At 51.6% G+C, this 18,173-nt stretch overlaps 1 protein-coding gene across 2 annotated transcripts in view; it reads right to left on the bottom strand.

The window, feature by feature from the left end:
• TTC39C (tetratricopeptide repeat domain 39C) overlaps window positions 1-17,903 on the bottom strand; it is a 115,816-nt gene extending 97,913 nt beyond the window's left edge. The window contains exon 1 of one of the 2 annotated variants that reach the window (XM_075532575.1): window positions 17,646-17,903. In XM_075532575.1, coding sequence (XP_075388690.1) covers window positions 17,646-17,797 — 152 coding nt within the window. In that variant the 5' untranslated portion in view covers window positions 17,798-17,903. Of the gene's footprint in view, window positions 1-16,254; window positions 16,418-17,645 lie in introns of those variants that run through there. The other variant, XM_075532576.1, reaches the window with a different exon arrangement.
• Between the last annotated feature and the right edge of the window lie 270 nt (window positions 17,904-18,173).

Consider the following 18,173-nt stretch of genomic DNA (forward strand, 5'->3'; position numbering starts at 1 on the left):
AAAGAGTGGAAACAAAATAAAGGGGTTCCGGGGGGGGTATGGTGAGGGGTTAAAGGGGAGCTGATAAAATGTTCTGAAACGGATTGTGGTAGCAATCGTACAATACTGCTTGATGTGACAGAACCAGGGAATATTAAAGCTCCCAATAAAGTGATAAAATAAAAATAAAATTTTAAGTATTATAAAAATAAGATCTCTAAATATATAATTTCACCTTTAGGGATGCAAGATACCATGCTCCTCTTTTTCTGTCCTGTTAAAATAACAGTTTAAAACTGCACTTGTGCTAGAGATAAGAGGATAGAAACATTCAAACTCTGGTGATCTGTTGATGGGAGCTTTATGGGTGAAACGTGTAGATGGCATAAAACCAGGAAGAGGGCAGAGACAGGCAGGAATGAGCAGGCCCCAGGCAAATCGCATCTGTGGAGGTGCTCAGCGGGCCAGCCCAGCAGGAGAGGGGCAAACGTGAGCGGTTCACTGGGAGAACTGAGGCCAAAGCACAGGGCAGGCCCAGGCTCCGGTGTTTCTAAGAGAGTCCCACCCAGCGCGGGAGACGGATGCAGGCCAGCACGCGAGAACTGGCTCAGCAAGCGGGTCCCTGATCCATGGGCAATGTCACGGTGGCAAGAGCTCTGGGCATGTGTGTGTGGAGGGCCCCCCACCCTCCAGGGAGTCAGTGGCTGATCTCCCCACAGTAGCTGCTTCTCTCAGTGAGCGGAACAGAAACCATTTGCCGTAAATCCCCACATTGCAGAAGAGTCACTTTCACAGTCTCCTTGGCTATGTCACTTCAATGGGACAGCGGGGCTATGGGCCCTGATTCCTGGAGACCTGGACTTTTTTTTCCTCCCCCTTCCTTTGGTAACCTACTTTCAAAAAGCTCAGCATCTCAAGAAAGCCCGAGAAGACTGCCCTCCCCTGCAGGAGGGCCAGGGAAACTAGGCCTCTGAGGTCAAGTTCCCTTGAGGTTGGAGAGACACATGTCCTGCCACCTGGAGGGGAGAAGGGAGCACCGTGGCTCTCCTCCGTCCTTCCGTCCACAGGCCGAGGGGCAGAGCCAGTGCTGATGGCCATCCCTGGAGCTGCGTGGGCCAAGGGCTGAAACCTATGTGACTTGACAATGGGACTTGTCAAGGAACACCCCCTCAAGATTACCTGCCCCCCAACATACACACACACACACACACACACACACACACACACACACAGCTCTGTTCTCCACAGCAGCTACAATGGAGACCATCACCTGCTCCCCCCTGCTCTTCCCCCACCAGACGATCCCCCTTCCCCCACGGCAGCCCCCATGACCACCTCCTCCAGCAGCCCCACGAGTGCAGTAGAATGACCCCACCCTGCCGTCTGGAGCAGACAGGATTTCAGCAGCAGAGACCAGACGGCATTCTGAATCATCTCATAGGCCCAAAGATTGGTGCTTTCCAATGGAGGCCTTCTCAAAATGTGTGGGCTCCCCATGGGGGTGACATGATGACCAGAGGGTGTTACTGACATTTAGGGAATAGGGCCATGCAGGGTCCTATGTGCTGTACAAACATTCAGCATCCCCTGGGCATTTCTAATCCATTGTCACGGAGTACATTCTGACTCACAGCGAGCCTGCATAGGGTTTCCAAGACTGTATGTCTTTATGAGAGCAGACAGCCTCATCATCCTCCTGCAGCATGACGGGTGGGTTTGAACTCCCGACCTCTCGGATAGCAGTCTAATGTTTACCCGGCTCTCCAGGCATGCCAGCTGATAAAGAAAAACAAACAAAACCTGTTTAAAATCCCTTCGTTCTGCAGTCCACCTCCATTTACATATAAACATAAACTTGATCTGCACGGTTTAACTCTACTCTGCATGGTCCGAGAAAGCAACCATGACCTCCCAAGTCAGGGGAAGACTGAGCACTACTGTGCTCAACTGTTCGCCCAGACTGCCCGCAGCCTGGGAAGACCTCATCCCACAGCAACGCGACTCGTGGCCCGAGATGCCAACACCTGAGAGCAATGCTGTGCTCTCTGCACCCACAGCCCCCCCTTGCCAATAGCTAACAGGCATAGCCTATGCCACTCTTAATATATTTAAAGCCAAGTAACTACCGAGGTACATGAAACACTCTATGCCTAGGAATTTCATCACCACATCTTAAAATATTTCACGTTAGCACTTTGCTGGCCTGCTATTTTCAAGCCCAAACTATGCCGTGAACCCAGTTCCTACAGAGCCCTACATCCCTTTTGAGCTTACAAACTGCATAAACTAGTGTAAGTGCAAACACAAATTAATTGGTGGCCAGTCAATAATGTGTTAGCAACTCAACATTTTTTACATTCCCACAGCATACTGAAATGTTCGCACTGAACTGAATGGCGTGAGGTTGGCTTCTCCTTTTTCAATCTGATACTGTTCTCAGGGCTGTCCCCCAGACATTCCCTCTAAACCATTCCCCCCAGCTCACCCTCTCATCCTCGATACGTAGGGAAAGCTGTGGATGACTTGTGGCAGGCTTAAAGACGGAGGAGCCACTGGACGCCAAAAACTATCCATACGATGTTTGCCGAGTTCAAGTCCACAGAGAGCCCGTGGAAGGCAGGCCTGGTGATCTACTTCCAAACTGCAGCTACTGGGAACTCGAGGGTCCACAGCTTCTCAACTGGAGAGAACTGGTTGAAAGTGGAGGGTGTATCTCTGAGGGACATTATGAGCAGGTATCCCTACCCTGCACCCCGCCACAGGGATCCCGACTCCTCCCTGACAAACAAGACCCAGCTCATTTTCCAAAATACCCCACTTCCTCATTCGCTCCCCTTCAAACCCTCAAACTCACTGCCAACGAGTCACCTCTGACTCACGGCGACCCTTTGGGACAGGATAGAACTGCCCCCTTCAAGGGCCCTAGACTGTAACTGCTTATGGGAGTAGAAAGCCCCATCTTACTCTCATGGACCAGCTGGTGGTTTCGAATTGCTGACCCCGAGGATCACAGTACGAGTAACCTCCACGCCACCAAGTATCCCTCACTCCCCTTCCACCTCGACCACAGCTATTTTGCCTTGCTCCATCCATTGCCTTTCACTCCATCAATTAAAGTGATTTCTTGCTTTCTATTAACAGGCTAGTTTGATCTGAATTTGTTTTTTGTTTTGTTTTTCTTTCCATTTCCTAGTGCTCTGGGCCTCCGTCCTCGTGTTTCTCCGCTCCCAAGCAATGGCTAATGATCTTCGCCCTGAAATTAAAATTTATTCATTATACATAGGTGCATGCATCTTCCTACTAAATTTCATTTCCTGCTGATGGTGTGCTGGGCCTTTACACTGCAAAATGTACATCGTTTATTATTACAGATTTCATTTTCCTTCTCCTAATACTCAGGGCATAATAATTTTTTTAATTTTTTATTTTTACATTACATGGTATCTTTAAGGTAGGTTAAACTGTCGAACAATTTAATTTGAGGATCATATAAATGGAATGATGACATATCTGTTCCAAAAAGAGGTCTTAAGATTGGAGAGAGATGAAAACCATTGTTCTAGAAAACTCATCTTTCAGCCACTGCCAAGGTCTTCCTGAAACCAGTCCTTCCTGAAACTCAGCAGGTGGCTTTGGAAGCCAGGGACCACGGTGCTACCTTCTACGCTGTGAAGGCACTAACATTAGGATGCACGCTATGTCACCGCGCAGGAACTGCCGAGAGCCCTGGGTATGTGGTCAGATTTTTAAAAAGCCCTGGAGAGTTGGGCTGCCTCCTTCCCTGAACACCACACCCAGGCATGAACCAATCACTCAGAGTTCCAGTTCTCGGAGTGACCACTGTCCAGCTGTCACCAAGGCCGCATCAATAGCAGGACAGGTCTTCCTGCCCAGGCCAGCTCATGCTGTGCAGCCGTCTGCTCTCAGTCTTGTCCAGTAGGTCAACTGCAACTTATGGAGACACCTGACTTACGATTTGGCTGAGTGGTGGCGTGTGCTCACAGGATTTTTCAAAGGTGTTTTTGTATGTAAGAGATCACCAGACCATTCTATTAAGGCACCTCTTGCACCATTCGCAGACTCCACGGTCCCTATAATCTCCTACCAAGATCTAGCTACCGGGACACAAATGAGAAATGGGGTGGCGGGGAGAGGTGGACAGATTATATACTAGCTGTTCCTGAAAAGAACATCAATTTCAGGGACTGATGCCAGGCTTCCCAGCTGGGGCCCCTTGGTTGCAGGCCCTAGCTGGCACAGTCAAGTAGCTGGGAAGGTCTGTACTATGCACATACATTGGACTCTACATTGCTCCAGCAACACCTGGAGAGGCCAGGCAGGCAGCCATCTCCACTATCTCCAGCTCACACCCTGGCAGCGTGGAAACTTCTATCCATGCCACACAACTGCTAGGCAAAGGGGAGGGTGGGATGCTTCCTGGAAATCTGAGGTGAGCCGAGTGACAAGCCAGAACTAGCTAGATGATCCGAGCTGTTCCAACACAGCTCGAGTGGAAGGGACAAAGGGCGGAGGCAGGCGGGAGGCAGGGAGGCAGGCAAGGACAGGCCACAGGAGAACTTACACCGATCCTGGCATTATCACAAGGTGGAGAACCACCAAATCCAAAACTCACTGCCATCGAGTCAAACCTACTCCCGGTGGGTTTCCAAGACTGTGAGTCTTTGTGAGAGCAGAAAGTTGCCTTTGTCCCATGGAGCAGGCTGCCATTAGCAGTCCAACACATGATGCCCAGGGCTCCTAAGGAGAACCACAGAATCCAAAGCTCAGGAGAGACAAATTCTCTGAGGACAGGTCACCTTGGTTTCTCAGTGGCCTTTGGGTGTCAAAATATGACCTTTAGGTGGCTGGGAGAACTCCCCCTGGCATGGCTTGAGCAGCACACAGATAAACACTCATTCTTAGAAAAGTTACATAAGCGAGGAGTCCAGCAAGGAGGTTCAACAGCCACACTCTGCAGCCAGATGGCCTCGGCTTAACCCCAGCTTTCCCACGTACTGCTCTGAGACCCGGACAGGTCCCTTCACTCAGTGTGCCTCAGTGCTCCCAGCTAGACACCCCAGACAGGAAGAGCAGCCCCTCCCAGAGCACTGGGAGGACTGCTGTTGTTAGCTGGCATCGGGGTGGCTCTGAGCCCACGGTGACTCCACACACAATGGGATTGGGGACCTTTGTGACCCAGGTTTATACTGGCTGGTTTGGGAACCTAGATTGTTAGACCTCTCCTCCCAGTCCTTCTTAGTCTGGAAGCTCTGCTGAGACTGATTCAGCATCACAGGAATACACAAGTCTCCAAGACAGATGAGTCCTAGCTGCCCTTGATCTACCCTGGCTGTGTCTCTTCTGTAGACGGTGAGGATTCTACCACTGCCCCCACCCCCCATCCCCCACCGCACTGCCCACTGTGGTGAGCACTGAGGAAATTAAAATGCATGCAGTTCCAGTCCCCAAACCAGTGCTGGCACCGAGATTACAGCTTTTCACAGACCCACTGTCCAGCTTCGGGAGGTAGATTCAAAGGAAGAGGCCACGTACGAGGCCAGGCCTGTGTCCCATCTTTGTCCTCAAACTGGGAGTACCCCCACTTTCAGAGAAAGCCCCTTCCTCGTGGACAGGGTTCGTGAAACACTGGGGACCGCTACCTGCTGTATGTGTGTGGCTTGTGCCCTGAAATTCCTGACCGTGAAGAAAGAGACAGCGAGAGCCGCCGCAGCTGGAGGAAAAGGACTTCGAGGTGAAACCATCAGCCACCATTACACCAGAAACGACCTCCCAGCACAATCGACAACTCAAAGCTCAAGAAGCTGGGACTTGCTCTTCCTTTACAGCACACTGATGCGGAATTTTTTCTGGAAAACACATATCCAAACTCACTTGTCAGAAATCGGGATGCAATGTCTCCATTTGAAAAAACCCCAAACGACTCAACTCCTAATTTAAGCCACAAAGGCCTACTCTTACTCCACCCCAAGTGGAGTCTGCACACAGGTATTTAGGGTGCTGGGAACAGAAAAAGGAGTCCTGGTATAGTAGGCAACCACAAGGTCAGCAGTTCAAAACCACCACTCCAAGAGTCTACTCCCATGATGACTGGCAGTCGCAGAAGCCCACGGGGGCAGTTCTACTCTGTCCTATGGGGTCACGATGAGTCAGAGTGGACTTGATGGCAGTGCAGGGGTGAGGGAACGAAGACAGACGTGGAAGAAGTCTACGACAGGCACTAGTGCCTCCCCACACACCTCCCCCAGGTGAAGTGCGGCAAGGACAGGGAACATAATCCACCTCGGCCACACAGCCAGCCCGGTTCTACTCCTGAGCGTCTCCTCGCATCCTTCTCAGCAGCCGCTTCTTCACTGCCCATCTGCTCTGGTGGGATAGCAGGAAGGTGACCTTGGTAAAGGAAACGGGGCTGAAGGGAAGATGGGATGTGAGGCGTTAAAACAGGCTGTTGTATAAGCCAGCCCAATCCCATAGGCTTCTAGTTGATTCGGACTCATCATGACGCGGGAAGACAACGCAGACCTGCCCGCCCAGGGCTTGTGCGGCTGCTGCCATCTCTACAAAGACAGACAGCCGTGTCCTCCTCCCGCGAAGCGCCTGGTGGGTTTAAACTACCAGCCTTAGGGCTGGCAGCCCAATGCGTCCCTCACTGTGCTACCAGGGCCGAGACCTGGAAAACCGTCATGTTTCAGGAACGGTGAGCTGTTTCCTATAACCACGACACAAGGGTTTATGCTTCAATCTTCTCTCCCTCTATTTCTGATGCTCATCGAAACCCCCTCTCACTCGGGATACGGCTCCTCCCTCAGGGCTGCGGAACGCGGGTGAGCTTCCTGAACACCCTGTTCCGACAGCTTGTGCGGCTCAGAGAACACGGATTTCCTGGAAAGGTTTACAGTTCTGACTCTGTGTTCACGCACACGTACACACATCTGCCCGCCACCGCATTCAGCTTTTCCTCATAATTTCCTAAGTGCTTCCAATATGCTTACAGATGCTGTTTTAAAAGCACTATGCTCACAGGCCTTGTTCGTTAAAAAGAATCCCTCCTGAGCCAAATGAAGCTTGAACTGCAAACTTCGCAGGCGGAACGAACGATGAGCCTGGCACATGCCGGGAACGGAGGATGGAAAACTCAGCAGATGAGCTTCCGGTCAGGTCTTCCTATCAGTTCCCCCCAAGCATTTCTGCTTTCCTTTGCTTCTCCTTTTCTTCCAGCTATGCATCCGTGGGTGTTCCCACAAGTCCCACAGCCAGGCAGGGCCGCACTGCTGCCCACGGGCACCCCAGCAAACACAGCAGCTGGCAAGCCCTGCCCGCTGGCCAAAGTACCTGAGGGGAGGTCGTTAGATGCCCGATGGTCGGCACAAAGTCTCATATACTGCCTTTTTAGTTTGTTTTTGGTTTTGTTTTTTCCAGGAAGGGCCATGGTCTGTGCCAGGGTTCAGCAAACTCTTTTCTGTAACTGGCCCCATAGCTCGTTGCAGGCTCTGTAGGCCAAAGGCCTTGGCCACAAGTATGCAATTCTGTTGTTGCAGTGGGAGAAGCAGCTGTAGATGGCAGGTAGATGACGAAATGGGTGGCTGTGTCCCCATAAAACTTTATTAACAAAAACAGACCGGAGGTCAGATATGGCCGGTAGGCCATAGTCTGCCAGCCCCGCCATTACACGGAGCCGTTACGACGGTACTGCGGGCTCCCTACTCCATACGCTCACAGATGGGGCAGATATCATATGGCGACTTCATATGTGCCAAAAACGGTGTTTAAAAATCTAGGCGCCATTTTTAAATTTCACACACCCACTCACTCTTCGCCAACATTTTGATCACTTCTCATTTTAGGGGGAGCCCAGGCGGTAGAGTGGGTAACCTGCTGGGCTACTGACATCAAGGTCAGCAGTTTGAAACCACCAGTGTGAGAAAGACGGGCTCTTTTTAAAGTCTCAGAAATCCCCAAGGACATACAAGCCCATGCCACAGGGTCACGGAGAGTCAGAATCGCCTTGATGGCCATGAGCTGGGGAGGCTTGAATTCTTATTTCTAAGCGATTTTGCTATCTGGACCATCAGAAGGAGAGGAAAACCATCACAATGCATCGTACCATCTAGGGACTAACTCTCAGACCCGCTTTATGTATTCGTGCACGTTTATCACCGACGGACATCCCTCCCACTTAGGACTGTGTGCTTTGTGTGTACTTGACAATGACCACATGGCTTTTTCAGAATATCAGCGCTGATGTCCGTGGCCGTGTGGTCAAGGGTAAGAAGGGCAGAGGTCTCAGGGTGAGAGGGACACCAGCAGTGGAGGCAGGAAATGGGGCCCTCACAAGGCGCAGAAAGAGAGCTAAACCTCAGGCCTGTGGAGTCAGGTGGGTCAGTTGCCCGGAGTCGATTTGGACTCAGCAGGGAGTTGGTCAGGAATCCTGTCCCCTGCCTTCGAGCGCTGCGCTTCTCCTGGCAGCCCTCGGACTGGCTGAGTCACACCTGAGACGTGGACAGGGCAGACAACGGTGACGTCAGCGCACCAAGGCCCGGAGGAACCAGGAGTCAATTGCAACGTGACAGGACGAGGGTCACTGTAAAAAGCCCACTGACTGGACACCTCGCAAGAAAGTAACCCTGACACAATAAGCACTGACTCACAGGCAGCGAGCACCAGCTGCTGGATCTGAGAAGAAAATAACACATGTGCAATAATCCATCAACTGTGGCAGCCTAATAACAGTGATCCGCGTGAACCACCCCCTTCCGGCGCCCCCCCTTCCCCCCCCTTCCAGTGCCATCACACGTATGCATGCGGGTCTGTCCCCGCTCCTCTCCGGACCTCCATCTCCACCTCCCCACTCCCATCTCCTCCCCCACCACCGCTGCCACTCCAGCCCCTTCCCCTTCTTCACCAAACGCACTTCTACCCCATCCTTAGCTCCGGCATCACTTCCTGCATGACATTTCCCTTCAACTGGCCCGGAGGTTGCTTCTGTCTGCACAGCATGGGCACGGCTACAGCCTACGAACACTATCACTCCGACTTCTACACAACACCTGCAATCCAGTGTCTGCCTACATGGACAACCCAACCTATGGTGGTCTCATCATAGCCCGGAGGCCTTCAAGTCCGAGTGTGTGCCATGTGTGTCTTCCATATGTTTCATGTATGTGTGCGTCTGTGTGCATGGCGGGGTGGGTGGGTGAGTATGACTGGATTGGAGAACAAGAGGTCAGGAATTCGATTCCACACGGTCATTGTCTTGACCCTTGTGTCTTTGGACACAACGCTGGAAGACCCCAGGGTGGCATCTGGCCCACCTGGCCCAGCCACTGAAAACCATCTCCAACAGCACATGCGGGGGCGAGCACCAGCAACATGAAAGGCTGTTGCTTATTCCTAGAGCTACAGTGCAAGTGACGGCGATGTTTTGAAATCTCACCAGGGAATGTCTCCTTGCTGAAAAGAAGGCTCTGTCCAGGCATATGCACGTATGTTTCTAATTCATTGATATGTGGGAGGAGCCTGGGCGACACAAGCAGCTTGAGATCTGCTGCTAACTAAAATTCTGGCGGTCTGAAACCACTCTAGCTCTGTGGGGAACAAAAGGGCTGGGCATGACTTCCAAAGAGATGGTACCAAAGAAAGCCCAACGAGGCAGGTCAGCTATGTACGGCACACAACGGCCATGAGTCAGGACTAAGGTGCACCAGACCCGCGCCATGGCATGTCCAATCAGCTCACATGCGGGTGAAAGTTGCACACTGAAGAAGGAAGACTGGAGAAGAGTGGACGCACGTGAACGACGGTGCTGGCAAAGAACACTGATGGCACCATGGACCGCCAAAAGAACACACAGATCTGCCATGGAGGAAGCACAGCCAGACTGTAAAGACGGCAAGACCGTCTCACACATACTTTGGGCACGTTGTCAGGAGAGGCCAGTCCCTGGAGGACCTCAAGTTTGGTAAAGTAGAAAGGCGGGGAAAAGAGGAAGGTGCTGGAGAAGTTGGGCTGACCCAGGGGCTGCGTCGATGTGCTCAAATACTAGAACAATCGTGAGGATGGTGCAGGGCCAGGCAGTTTTGTTACCTTGTACATAAGGTCAGAACCGACGCAGCGGTACCTAAAACAACAAGTCCTGGGTCAACTCCATGGCAGCTAAGAACCGCATCCACATGGCTTCTGAATTCCATGTGCAATGCAGACTGTGCACTGATTCCGAATGGATTTCGTGATCACCTGTCTCAGAAGCACCTGTTGATGAAACTGGTGTCCTACCTAATAATATGCCACGAGAAAAGGACTGCATCTCAGATTATAAGATCACTTTACTCCTGGTGAGAGACTGGCCTTTAGTGTACAATCCTAAGAAAGGCAATAGAGGCAATAAGTCAGTTCTTTCTCTTCTGTCGATAAACTGAGCTAGAGGTTTTCTTAATATGACTTTTGCGGCCAATGTTGAACTTGCTAGCCGACTGTCCAACTTGGGAAGAGAAAGAGAAATCTCCCAACGCATATGATCTTAAACTGTTCAAAGTGGGAGAGGTGAAGCTAATTTCAAAGATAGGTGCTACGGCCATACAGGACATTGTGTCTTTTACACAAAGCAAGCAGTCAAGAAAGGGTCACAGTCAGGCTGAAGACATCGTGTACAAAAGCCAAAGTCAGTACAGCTAGTTACCAATGAGTTGACTCCCATTCATGGCACCCACAGTGTTCAGAATATAACTGTGTCCAATAGGGTTTTCAATGGATGTTTTGTTGGCTTTGGGGGGCGGGGGGTTGTACATCTCCAAGTCTTTCTTCTGAGGCATCTCTGCATAGACTTGAACGTTCACACCATCCTCTTGTTGGCAGCCTGGCATGTGAACCATTTACGATGCCCGAGTCTGAACACAGGGGCTAGCTAGACGGAGGGAGTGACTGCACTGTGCCGAGGGCCCGGTGGTAGTGCAGCAGTGAGAGCTGGCCATAACGCAAAGGAAGGATGTTCCAACTAGCAGCAAGGCCCTGGAAGAGAGAGGTGGGATGTGCTTCCATAAAGAAGACAGCCTTGGAGACCCCAGGGAACAAGTGCACTCTGGCTTATCAGGTCCTCCGAATTGGAATCACACACCACTGCCACCACCACGTACCCGGTGCCAGGCACCATGGGGATTCCATCTCTCTCTAAGACGGACACTATGAGGGCGGACTATTCCTGCTACTCCAGTTTGGGGAGACCAGGGGCAGCAGCTTGAAAAGCCATGGACCAAGAATGGAACCCTGACTGCTGACTCCTACACCACGATGAGGAGCCCTGAGGGCATAGTCATTACACATTGGGCTGTGATCCCCAAGGTGCACAGTTCAAAACCACGGCTCCATGGGAGAAAGACCAGGCTTTCAACTCCTGGGAGAAGTGAGTCTTGGAAACTCACCCTTTCCTGTGGGGCCACCCTGAGTTGACATGGACTGGATGGCACTGAGTGTAGGGAGGAGACTGGGACACAGCTGTGCACCCACAGCCGAGCGCTGGGAGGCGGAAGAAGGCAACTCTCCACAATCACAGCAAAGAGAACAAGGCAGAGCCTGTTCCCCAGCATGCCTTGCTTGTCGGCGCTTTAAAGAGGTCATGGGCAGCAGCCTTGCCCAGTAAGGCGTTGTTTGAGCGCTTGGCTGCTTCTGCCACGAGCACTGAAACGGAGCTATGCGATGGCAAATGAGCAGACGAGATGTTCAACATCACGTGTCAGTAAGAAATCACACGTTCAAACAACAAGGAAATACCACTATGCACTTGTTTGCTCTAGAGTTCATGCCGTCTTATGGTGACGCCATAGGACAGAGGTTTTCTAACGCTATAAATTGATGTGAGCAGACTGCGGTCCCACCTATCTCCTGCTTCGTGGCTGGCTTAGAACCACTGGCCTTTCACTTAGTAGTTGACTGTTTAATCACCGAGCCACAAGAGTTTCTCGCCACCCTCCTCCCCTCCATCCCTCAATCTCAATCTCTCTCTCTCTCTCTCTCTCTCACACACACACACACACACACACACACACACACACACACACACCATACACACAGTCATCGAGTCTATTTCAAGTCTTTATCTCAGGTTGTAAATTTTTATGGGAGCAGGAGCCTCATCTTTCTCCCATGGAATGGCTGGTGGGTTTGAACTGCCAACTTGTGATTGTTTTTTGTTGTTGTTGTTGTTAGGTACAATTGAGTGAGATCCAGCTCACAGAAACTCCCAGTTATACAACAGAGCAAAAGACTGCCCAGTCCTACACTGTCCTCGCAATTGTTATGTTTGAGCCTATTTGTTGCATCCACTGAGCAAATCTACCTCGTTCAAGGTCCTTCCTCTCGTCCGCTGATTCTCTACTTGACCCAGCATGATGCCCTGCTGGGAAGGCTAAAATGCACACCACTGACATCATGCTGGTGGGGATGGGGAGCTACAGGAACTCTCTCATCCACTGCTGACTGACGGCAATGCACAATGAAGACAGGCTGGTGGCTTCTCACAAAGTTAAGCATAATGCTTATGATACAATCTACCAAACTACACTCCAAAGTATTTCCCCCAAAGATTTAAAAACTTACACACACACACCCCAATCTCCACACGATGTTTATGACAACTTTATTCCTAATTGCCAACAAATGGAAAAGACCTAAAGTTCTTCCGTAGGTGAGTGAGCAAACAAACCGTGGTGCATACAGACAACAGAGCATTACTTAGCGCTGAAGAGAAACGGCCTATCAAGCCACCAAAAGACATGAAGGAAACTCAGACATGCACTGTTCAATGAAAGCACCAAACAAATACTCCCACACTCACTGCCGTTGAGTCAGTCCTGACTCATGGAGCCTATGGACCGGCCTAGAGCCACCCTGCAGGTTTCTGAGCTAGTGTGTAGAAAACCTCATCTCTCCCACAGGGCTGCTGGTGAGTCTGAATTGCTGACCCTGTCGCGCATGCAGCCCAATGCTTAACCCAGCATGCCACCAAGGACCCTACATACTGTGGAATTCCAACTGAGACATTCCAAAAAAGGAAAAACTACAGCAACAGTGAACAAGATGAGCCGTCGCCAGGAGTTCAGGAACAGGCAGGGAGAGATAGGCAGGTGGAGCGCAGGAGTTTGATAGACAGGAAGACCATCCTTCATGATATTAAAATGGTGGACACATGACATTATACACATGCCAAGACCCACAGAACTCTATAGCCAAAAAGCAAACCTGGGTGTAAACAACATTCCATGATAATATTACAACCCAACAAGATAATAATGTTGTATCAATACTGGTTCCCTCACAATACATGTACCACTGGAAGACAAGATATTAATAATAGGAGAAACTGTGTGTTTCTGTGTAGGAGGCAAAAAGGGAGTCTGCGTTTCCTGTGCAATTTCTCTATAACCCTAAAACTGCTCTAAAATGAAAAGGCTATTAAACAAACAAGTAAGTACACAGCTCTGACAAAGAAATCTTCCCTGTACAAATCGCTCTTCTTTTGACCTCAACACACTCTCCCACCAGGACACACCTTCTCAGATGCATCTTGTTGCTGTTGCCTGAGGGAGGACGCTGTTCTCACTTCAGAAGCTGCCTTCCAGCCATGGGAAAACAACAGAAAACTCACGGCTTCCTATGCAATGGAAAAGAAGCTGAGGTGGCCCAGGGTTGCATCTGACTTGGATCAACAATCCATGCTCATGGAAGCAGCAGTCAAGAAATCAACTGATCTATTTCTCTGGACAAAACTGCTCCAGGAGACCCCCCTGTGATTCTAAAAAGCAAAGATGGCACTTTGGTGCATCCAACATAAGCCATGGTCTTTCCCATAGTCTCATGTCCGTGTGAGAGTTGGATGATGGGAAGGGAAAACAGAAGAAGAAAGGTGCATTGGACCTGTGGTTGGATGAAGAGTATCAGACATACTTAGTATAGCGGGCCTGCCAACAGAAGAAGCAAATTTGTCTGAGAAGAAATACGACTGTAACCAGAATGTTCCAAAGAAGGAAGGATGGTGAGATTCCGATTCGCTTACATTGGACATATCATCAGCAAACATCAAGCACCAGAAAAGGGCCCGGCGTTTGACAAAGCAGAAGGTTGATGAGACTGTGCCACACCCTCGTGGAGATGAGCTGACACAATGAGCTCAACCACGCCAACGAGCATGAAGGGGTGCAGGACAGCGAATGGTTATTTATGTGACACATAAAAGGTTGCCACGAGGCAGCGTCAACTCCATAGCAGCTAACAACAAAGCTAACAGTGCAGAAAGTTGGAATATCATTGCTGATGTCAGATGGATCTTGGTTGAAAGCAAAGAATATCAGAACCATGTCTGCTTGTGTTTTACTGACAAGAGAAAGGCAGTCAACTGTGGAGTACACCTGTGGACAATGTGGCAAAGAATGGGCACTCTACAACATTCTATTATGCTCATGAGGAGCCTGAACACAGAACTGAACAAGGGGGAAGAGGGTTGAGAAATCAGGGAAGGCGTGTATCAGGGTTGAATCCTTTCATCCTGCTTACTAAATCTATATGCCGAGCAAATGATCCAAGAAGCTAGACTACATGAAGGGGAAGATGGCATCCGGATGAGAAGGCTCAGTAACAAACTGGCACGGGTAGGATGACACAAACTTGGTTGCCGAAAGCCAGGAGGATGAGGCCGTGAAACATAGAGCAAAGGAGATCGAAGACTACAGCCTTCAGGGTGGATCACAACACAGTGTAAAGAAAACACTAGTCCTCACAACTGGACCAAGAGACAACATCACGAGGATTGCAGGCAAGTTGGATGTTGTCAGGATTCATTTTACTTCGATCCACACTCAATGCTCATGGAAGCAGCAATCAGGAAATCAACACCTGGTTGCAGTGGGCAGATCTGCTGCGCAAGATCTCTCTGAAGTGTGTACGAGAGCAAGGATGTCCCTTTGGGAACGAGGGTATGCCTGACACGAGCCATGGTATTTCAATCACCCCCACGTGTACACGGGGAAGACTGCAGAAGGATGGATATACTTCAATCAGGATGCGAGTGCCGTGAAAGTACCCGGGGCTGCCAGAAATCAAAGCAAATCGCTTCAAAGAAGTCCAGCCAGCATGCTCCTTCGAAGCACGTTCTTTGTCCATGCTATCCGTAAGGACCAGTCCCTGGAACAGGATGGTACTCCGTAAAAGAAAGGGTCGGCAAAGGAGAGAGAGCGGTAAGGAGGTATGAGATAGAGTGACTCAATGGCCACGACCACGGGCTCAGCCGCAACAACCGTTGTGAGGATGGCGCAGGGCGGGACACTTTTTTGTTGCTCTTGTTGTACACAGGGCAGCTGTGAGTCGATGACACCCAACAACATTATAAAGTAACCACAAGGTCTCAATCAGTGCACTAAAACAAAACGAAGCAAAAACAAACCTTCAGCTTTTGAGTCAATTCTGACTCATAGCGATCTCAGAGGACAGACTGGAACTGCCCCTTTGGGTCTGGGAGCCCAGAAATGTTTCCGGCCACAGAAGGTCTCATGGCAGCTGGTGGCTTCAAACTGCTGACCTGTGGGTTACCAGCCCAATCTGTAACACACTCTGCCAGTGTGTTGAAACCATATAAAAACTGACCCATTTTCAACTGAGTCAATTCTAACTCAAAGCAACTTTACATAGGGGTTCAGAGACTGTCTATCTTTACCAGGATAGACCATCTCATGATTCTCCCGAGGAGCAGCTGGTGGGTTTGGAGCACCAAACTTGCAGTGAGCAACTGCATCTACCACCTAACCCACACCACCACCAGGGCTCAGGCGAGAGGAAAAAGGGGCTATTACAGTAGGTAACAGGCCAATTCCAAGCAAAACAAGAAGTCCTGAAACATGCGAGTACTGTGCCTTAGCCAGCAAGCCCAGGGAGTAAACCAGACCCCAAGATGTTCCCCTATACAACATAAACTAGCCGTCTGAAAGAGTAATAACCTTGGACTATTGAAATTGATGATGCGAATTATGCCAATGAAAGGGTTTTTTAAAAGAACACAGTACAACATATGAAATATCTAGATGTCATTGTTGCGTGTGAGAGAAATACATTTTCAGAGAGGCAAAGACTAAACAGGAGAGATTGTAGGGGCAAGTACCGTATATACTCAAGTGTAAGCTGACCCAAATATCAGCCGAGGCACCTAATTTTACCACAAAAAGCTGCATTAAAAATGTGCTGAAAAAACTCGGCTTAAACAGTATATACATTAAGTACCTCAAATGTATCTCCTCTGGCCAGCACCATGGACGCAACCCTGGCTTGAAAACAGACTTGCTTGTACCTTTTAAGTACATCATTGTCAGAGTAAGACGAAGGAGGTTTTCATATTCCCAGAGGGGTCCAAGAAAGCTAATTTCAAAGTGACATCTCTTCAACAGAAAGTTTGTAGCCAAGTGCAGTAACTGCTGTGCCCTTCGGAACCTGGAAGGAGAGCTGGGTACAGGAAACCAGTCGTGTCAGAGGTCTGGACACTTCCAGGGCCAGTCAGCATCTCCTACAGATGTGGCTCTCAGTCACATCCCTCCTCACATTTTAACCAAACTTAGAGAAGCAGATGGCCCTGAAACATCCACAGGGATGCTGATAATGAACAGCCTTTCATCCCGACAACACTCAAAGTGTGAAGCACAAACTTGTGGATGCTCTGCCCCCCCTCCACCCGCCCTTCCTCCACAAGAAGGCTCCTCCCACACAAACAGGCCAGAAGCTACAGCGGTTCAGCTATTTCGCTGTATTTTTTTAGACACATAAAAATAAATAACTGAATACAGGTGCGTTTTCTTCCAAGCTTGTACTTGTATTTAAACACACACACACACACACACACACACACACGCACGCACGCACGCACACACGCACACACTCACTTCCATTTTCTTCTTCCTTCCCCTAAATTAGGAAAATCCATAATAAATATGCTGGCTTGAAAGGCTTTGGGAGCTCATTTTCAGGATTGACCTTTTTTGAGAACAGGCGGAGAGATGAGCAAATAGAGTTAGCTTGACCCCCCCTACCCCCCCCCCCTCCTGCAAGGAGATTAAGTGGATTTGTTTTCCAACAATAAAAGGGTCTGGAATGCACCAGGATTGGAAGCAATGTGAGGTTCAAGATGCAGCATGCGTGCCCCGGGCAGGCACAATTGCTGCGGGGCCCAAGGGGGGTGAAAGCCCTTCCGGGAGCCAGAGCCGCCGCAACGCGAGCCCGAGGCTGGCTGCGCCCGCAGATCGCCGCCGGTGCGGGGCACCCGGGCACCTGGGCAGCCGGCAGCCGGCGGCGGGAGGGCGAGGGAAGCCAGGGCGGCAGAGAAACGGGGGGCGCACGCCTCGGAGGGCGAGGCCGGGGACAAAGTGAGAGAGCCGGCGGGAGGGCGCGCGGCGGGGATCCGGAGAGGGGGGTGCCCGTGGAAGGGGCCATGTGGCCCGGGGCGCGGGAGCTCCGGCCGCCCGTGCAGGCCGGGCCGGGGAGGCGACGCGGCTGCCAGGGCCAGGCCGGGGGATGCTGAGCGACAGGAAGGAGAGGAAGCGGGGTGCTGGGCGCCCCACTCAGGCTGAGGCGCCGGCAAGGCCCCGCGGCGAGCGCGGCCCGGGCGGGGGCGCGTGGGTCACCTGTATTGTTTGAAGAGCTGGTCCGACTCCCGAAAGCCGTTGTTGAGCAGCATGTTGATGCCGGCCAGGGCCAGCTCCGCGTCCTGCAGGGGCGCCGCGGCCGAGTCGCCGTCGTCCCGCCGCCGCGGCCGCTGCTGCTCCGAGCCGGCCATGGGCGCGCGAAGGGCTGCGCGGGGCTGCGGGGACGCCGGCGGGACAGCTGCGGCGGCGGCGGCGCGCGAGGCCCCGGGCGAGTGGCTCCACCTGCGCCGCGCCGGGCGCCCAGAGCGCGGGGGAGGAGCCGCGGCCCGGCGGCAGCGCGCGGCGGAGGATGTGGGCGCCCAGGCCCCGCCGCCCCCGCGGGATTACTCAGCAGCCGCCCGCGGGGCCCGCTCGCGCCGAGACACCCAGCCGGCGCCGGCACCGGCACCGGCACCGCCGCCAAATCCCTTTCCGGGGGCCCCTCGCCCGGTGGCCCCCCGCTTTCCGCAGTCTGCGCCCAGCCGCCCGGGACCCGCGCGCCCCGGCTGGACTGATACAGGGGAGGCC

Source organism: Tenrec ecaudatus, chromosome 15, assembly GCF_050624435.1.
Source record: "Tenrec ecaudatus isolate mTenEca1 chromosome 15, mTenEca1.hap1, whole genome shotgun sequence".
Classification (NCBI taxonomy): Eukaryota; Metazoa; Chordata; class Mammalia; order Afrosoricida; family Tenrecidae; genus Tenrec; species Tenrec ecaudatus.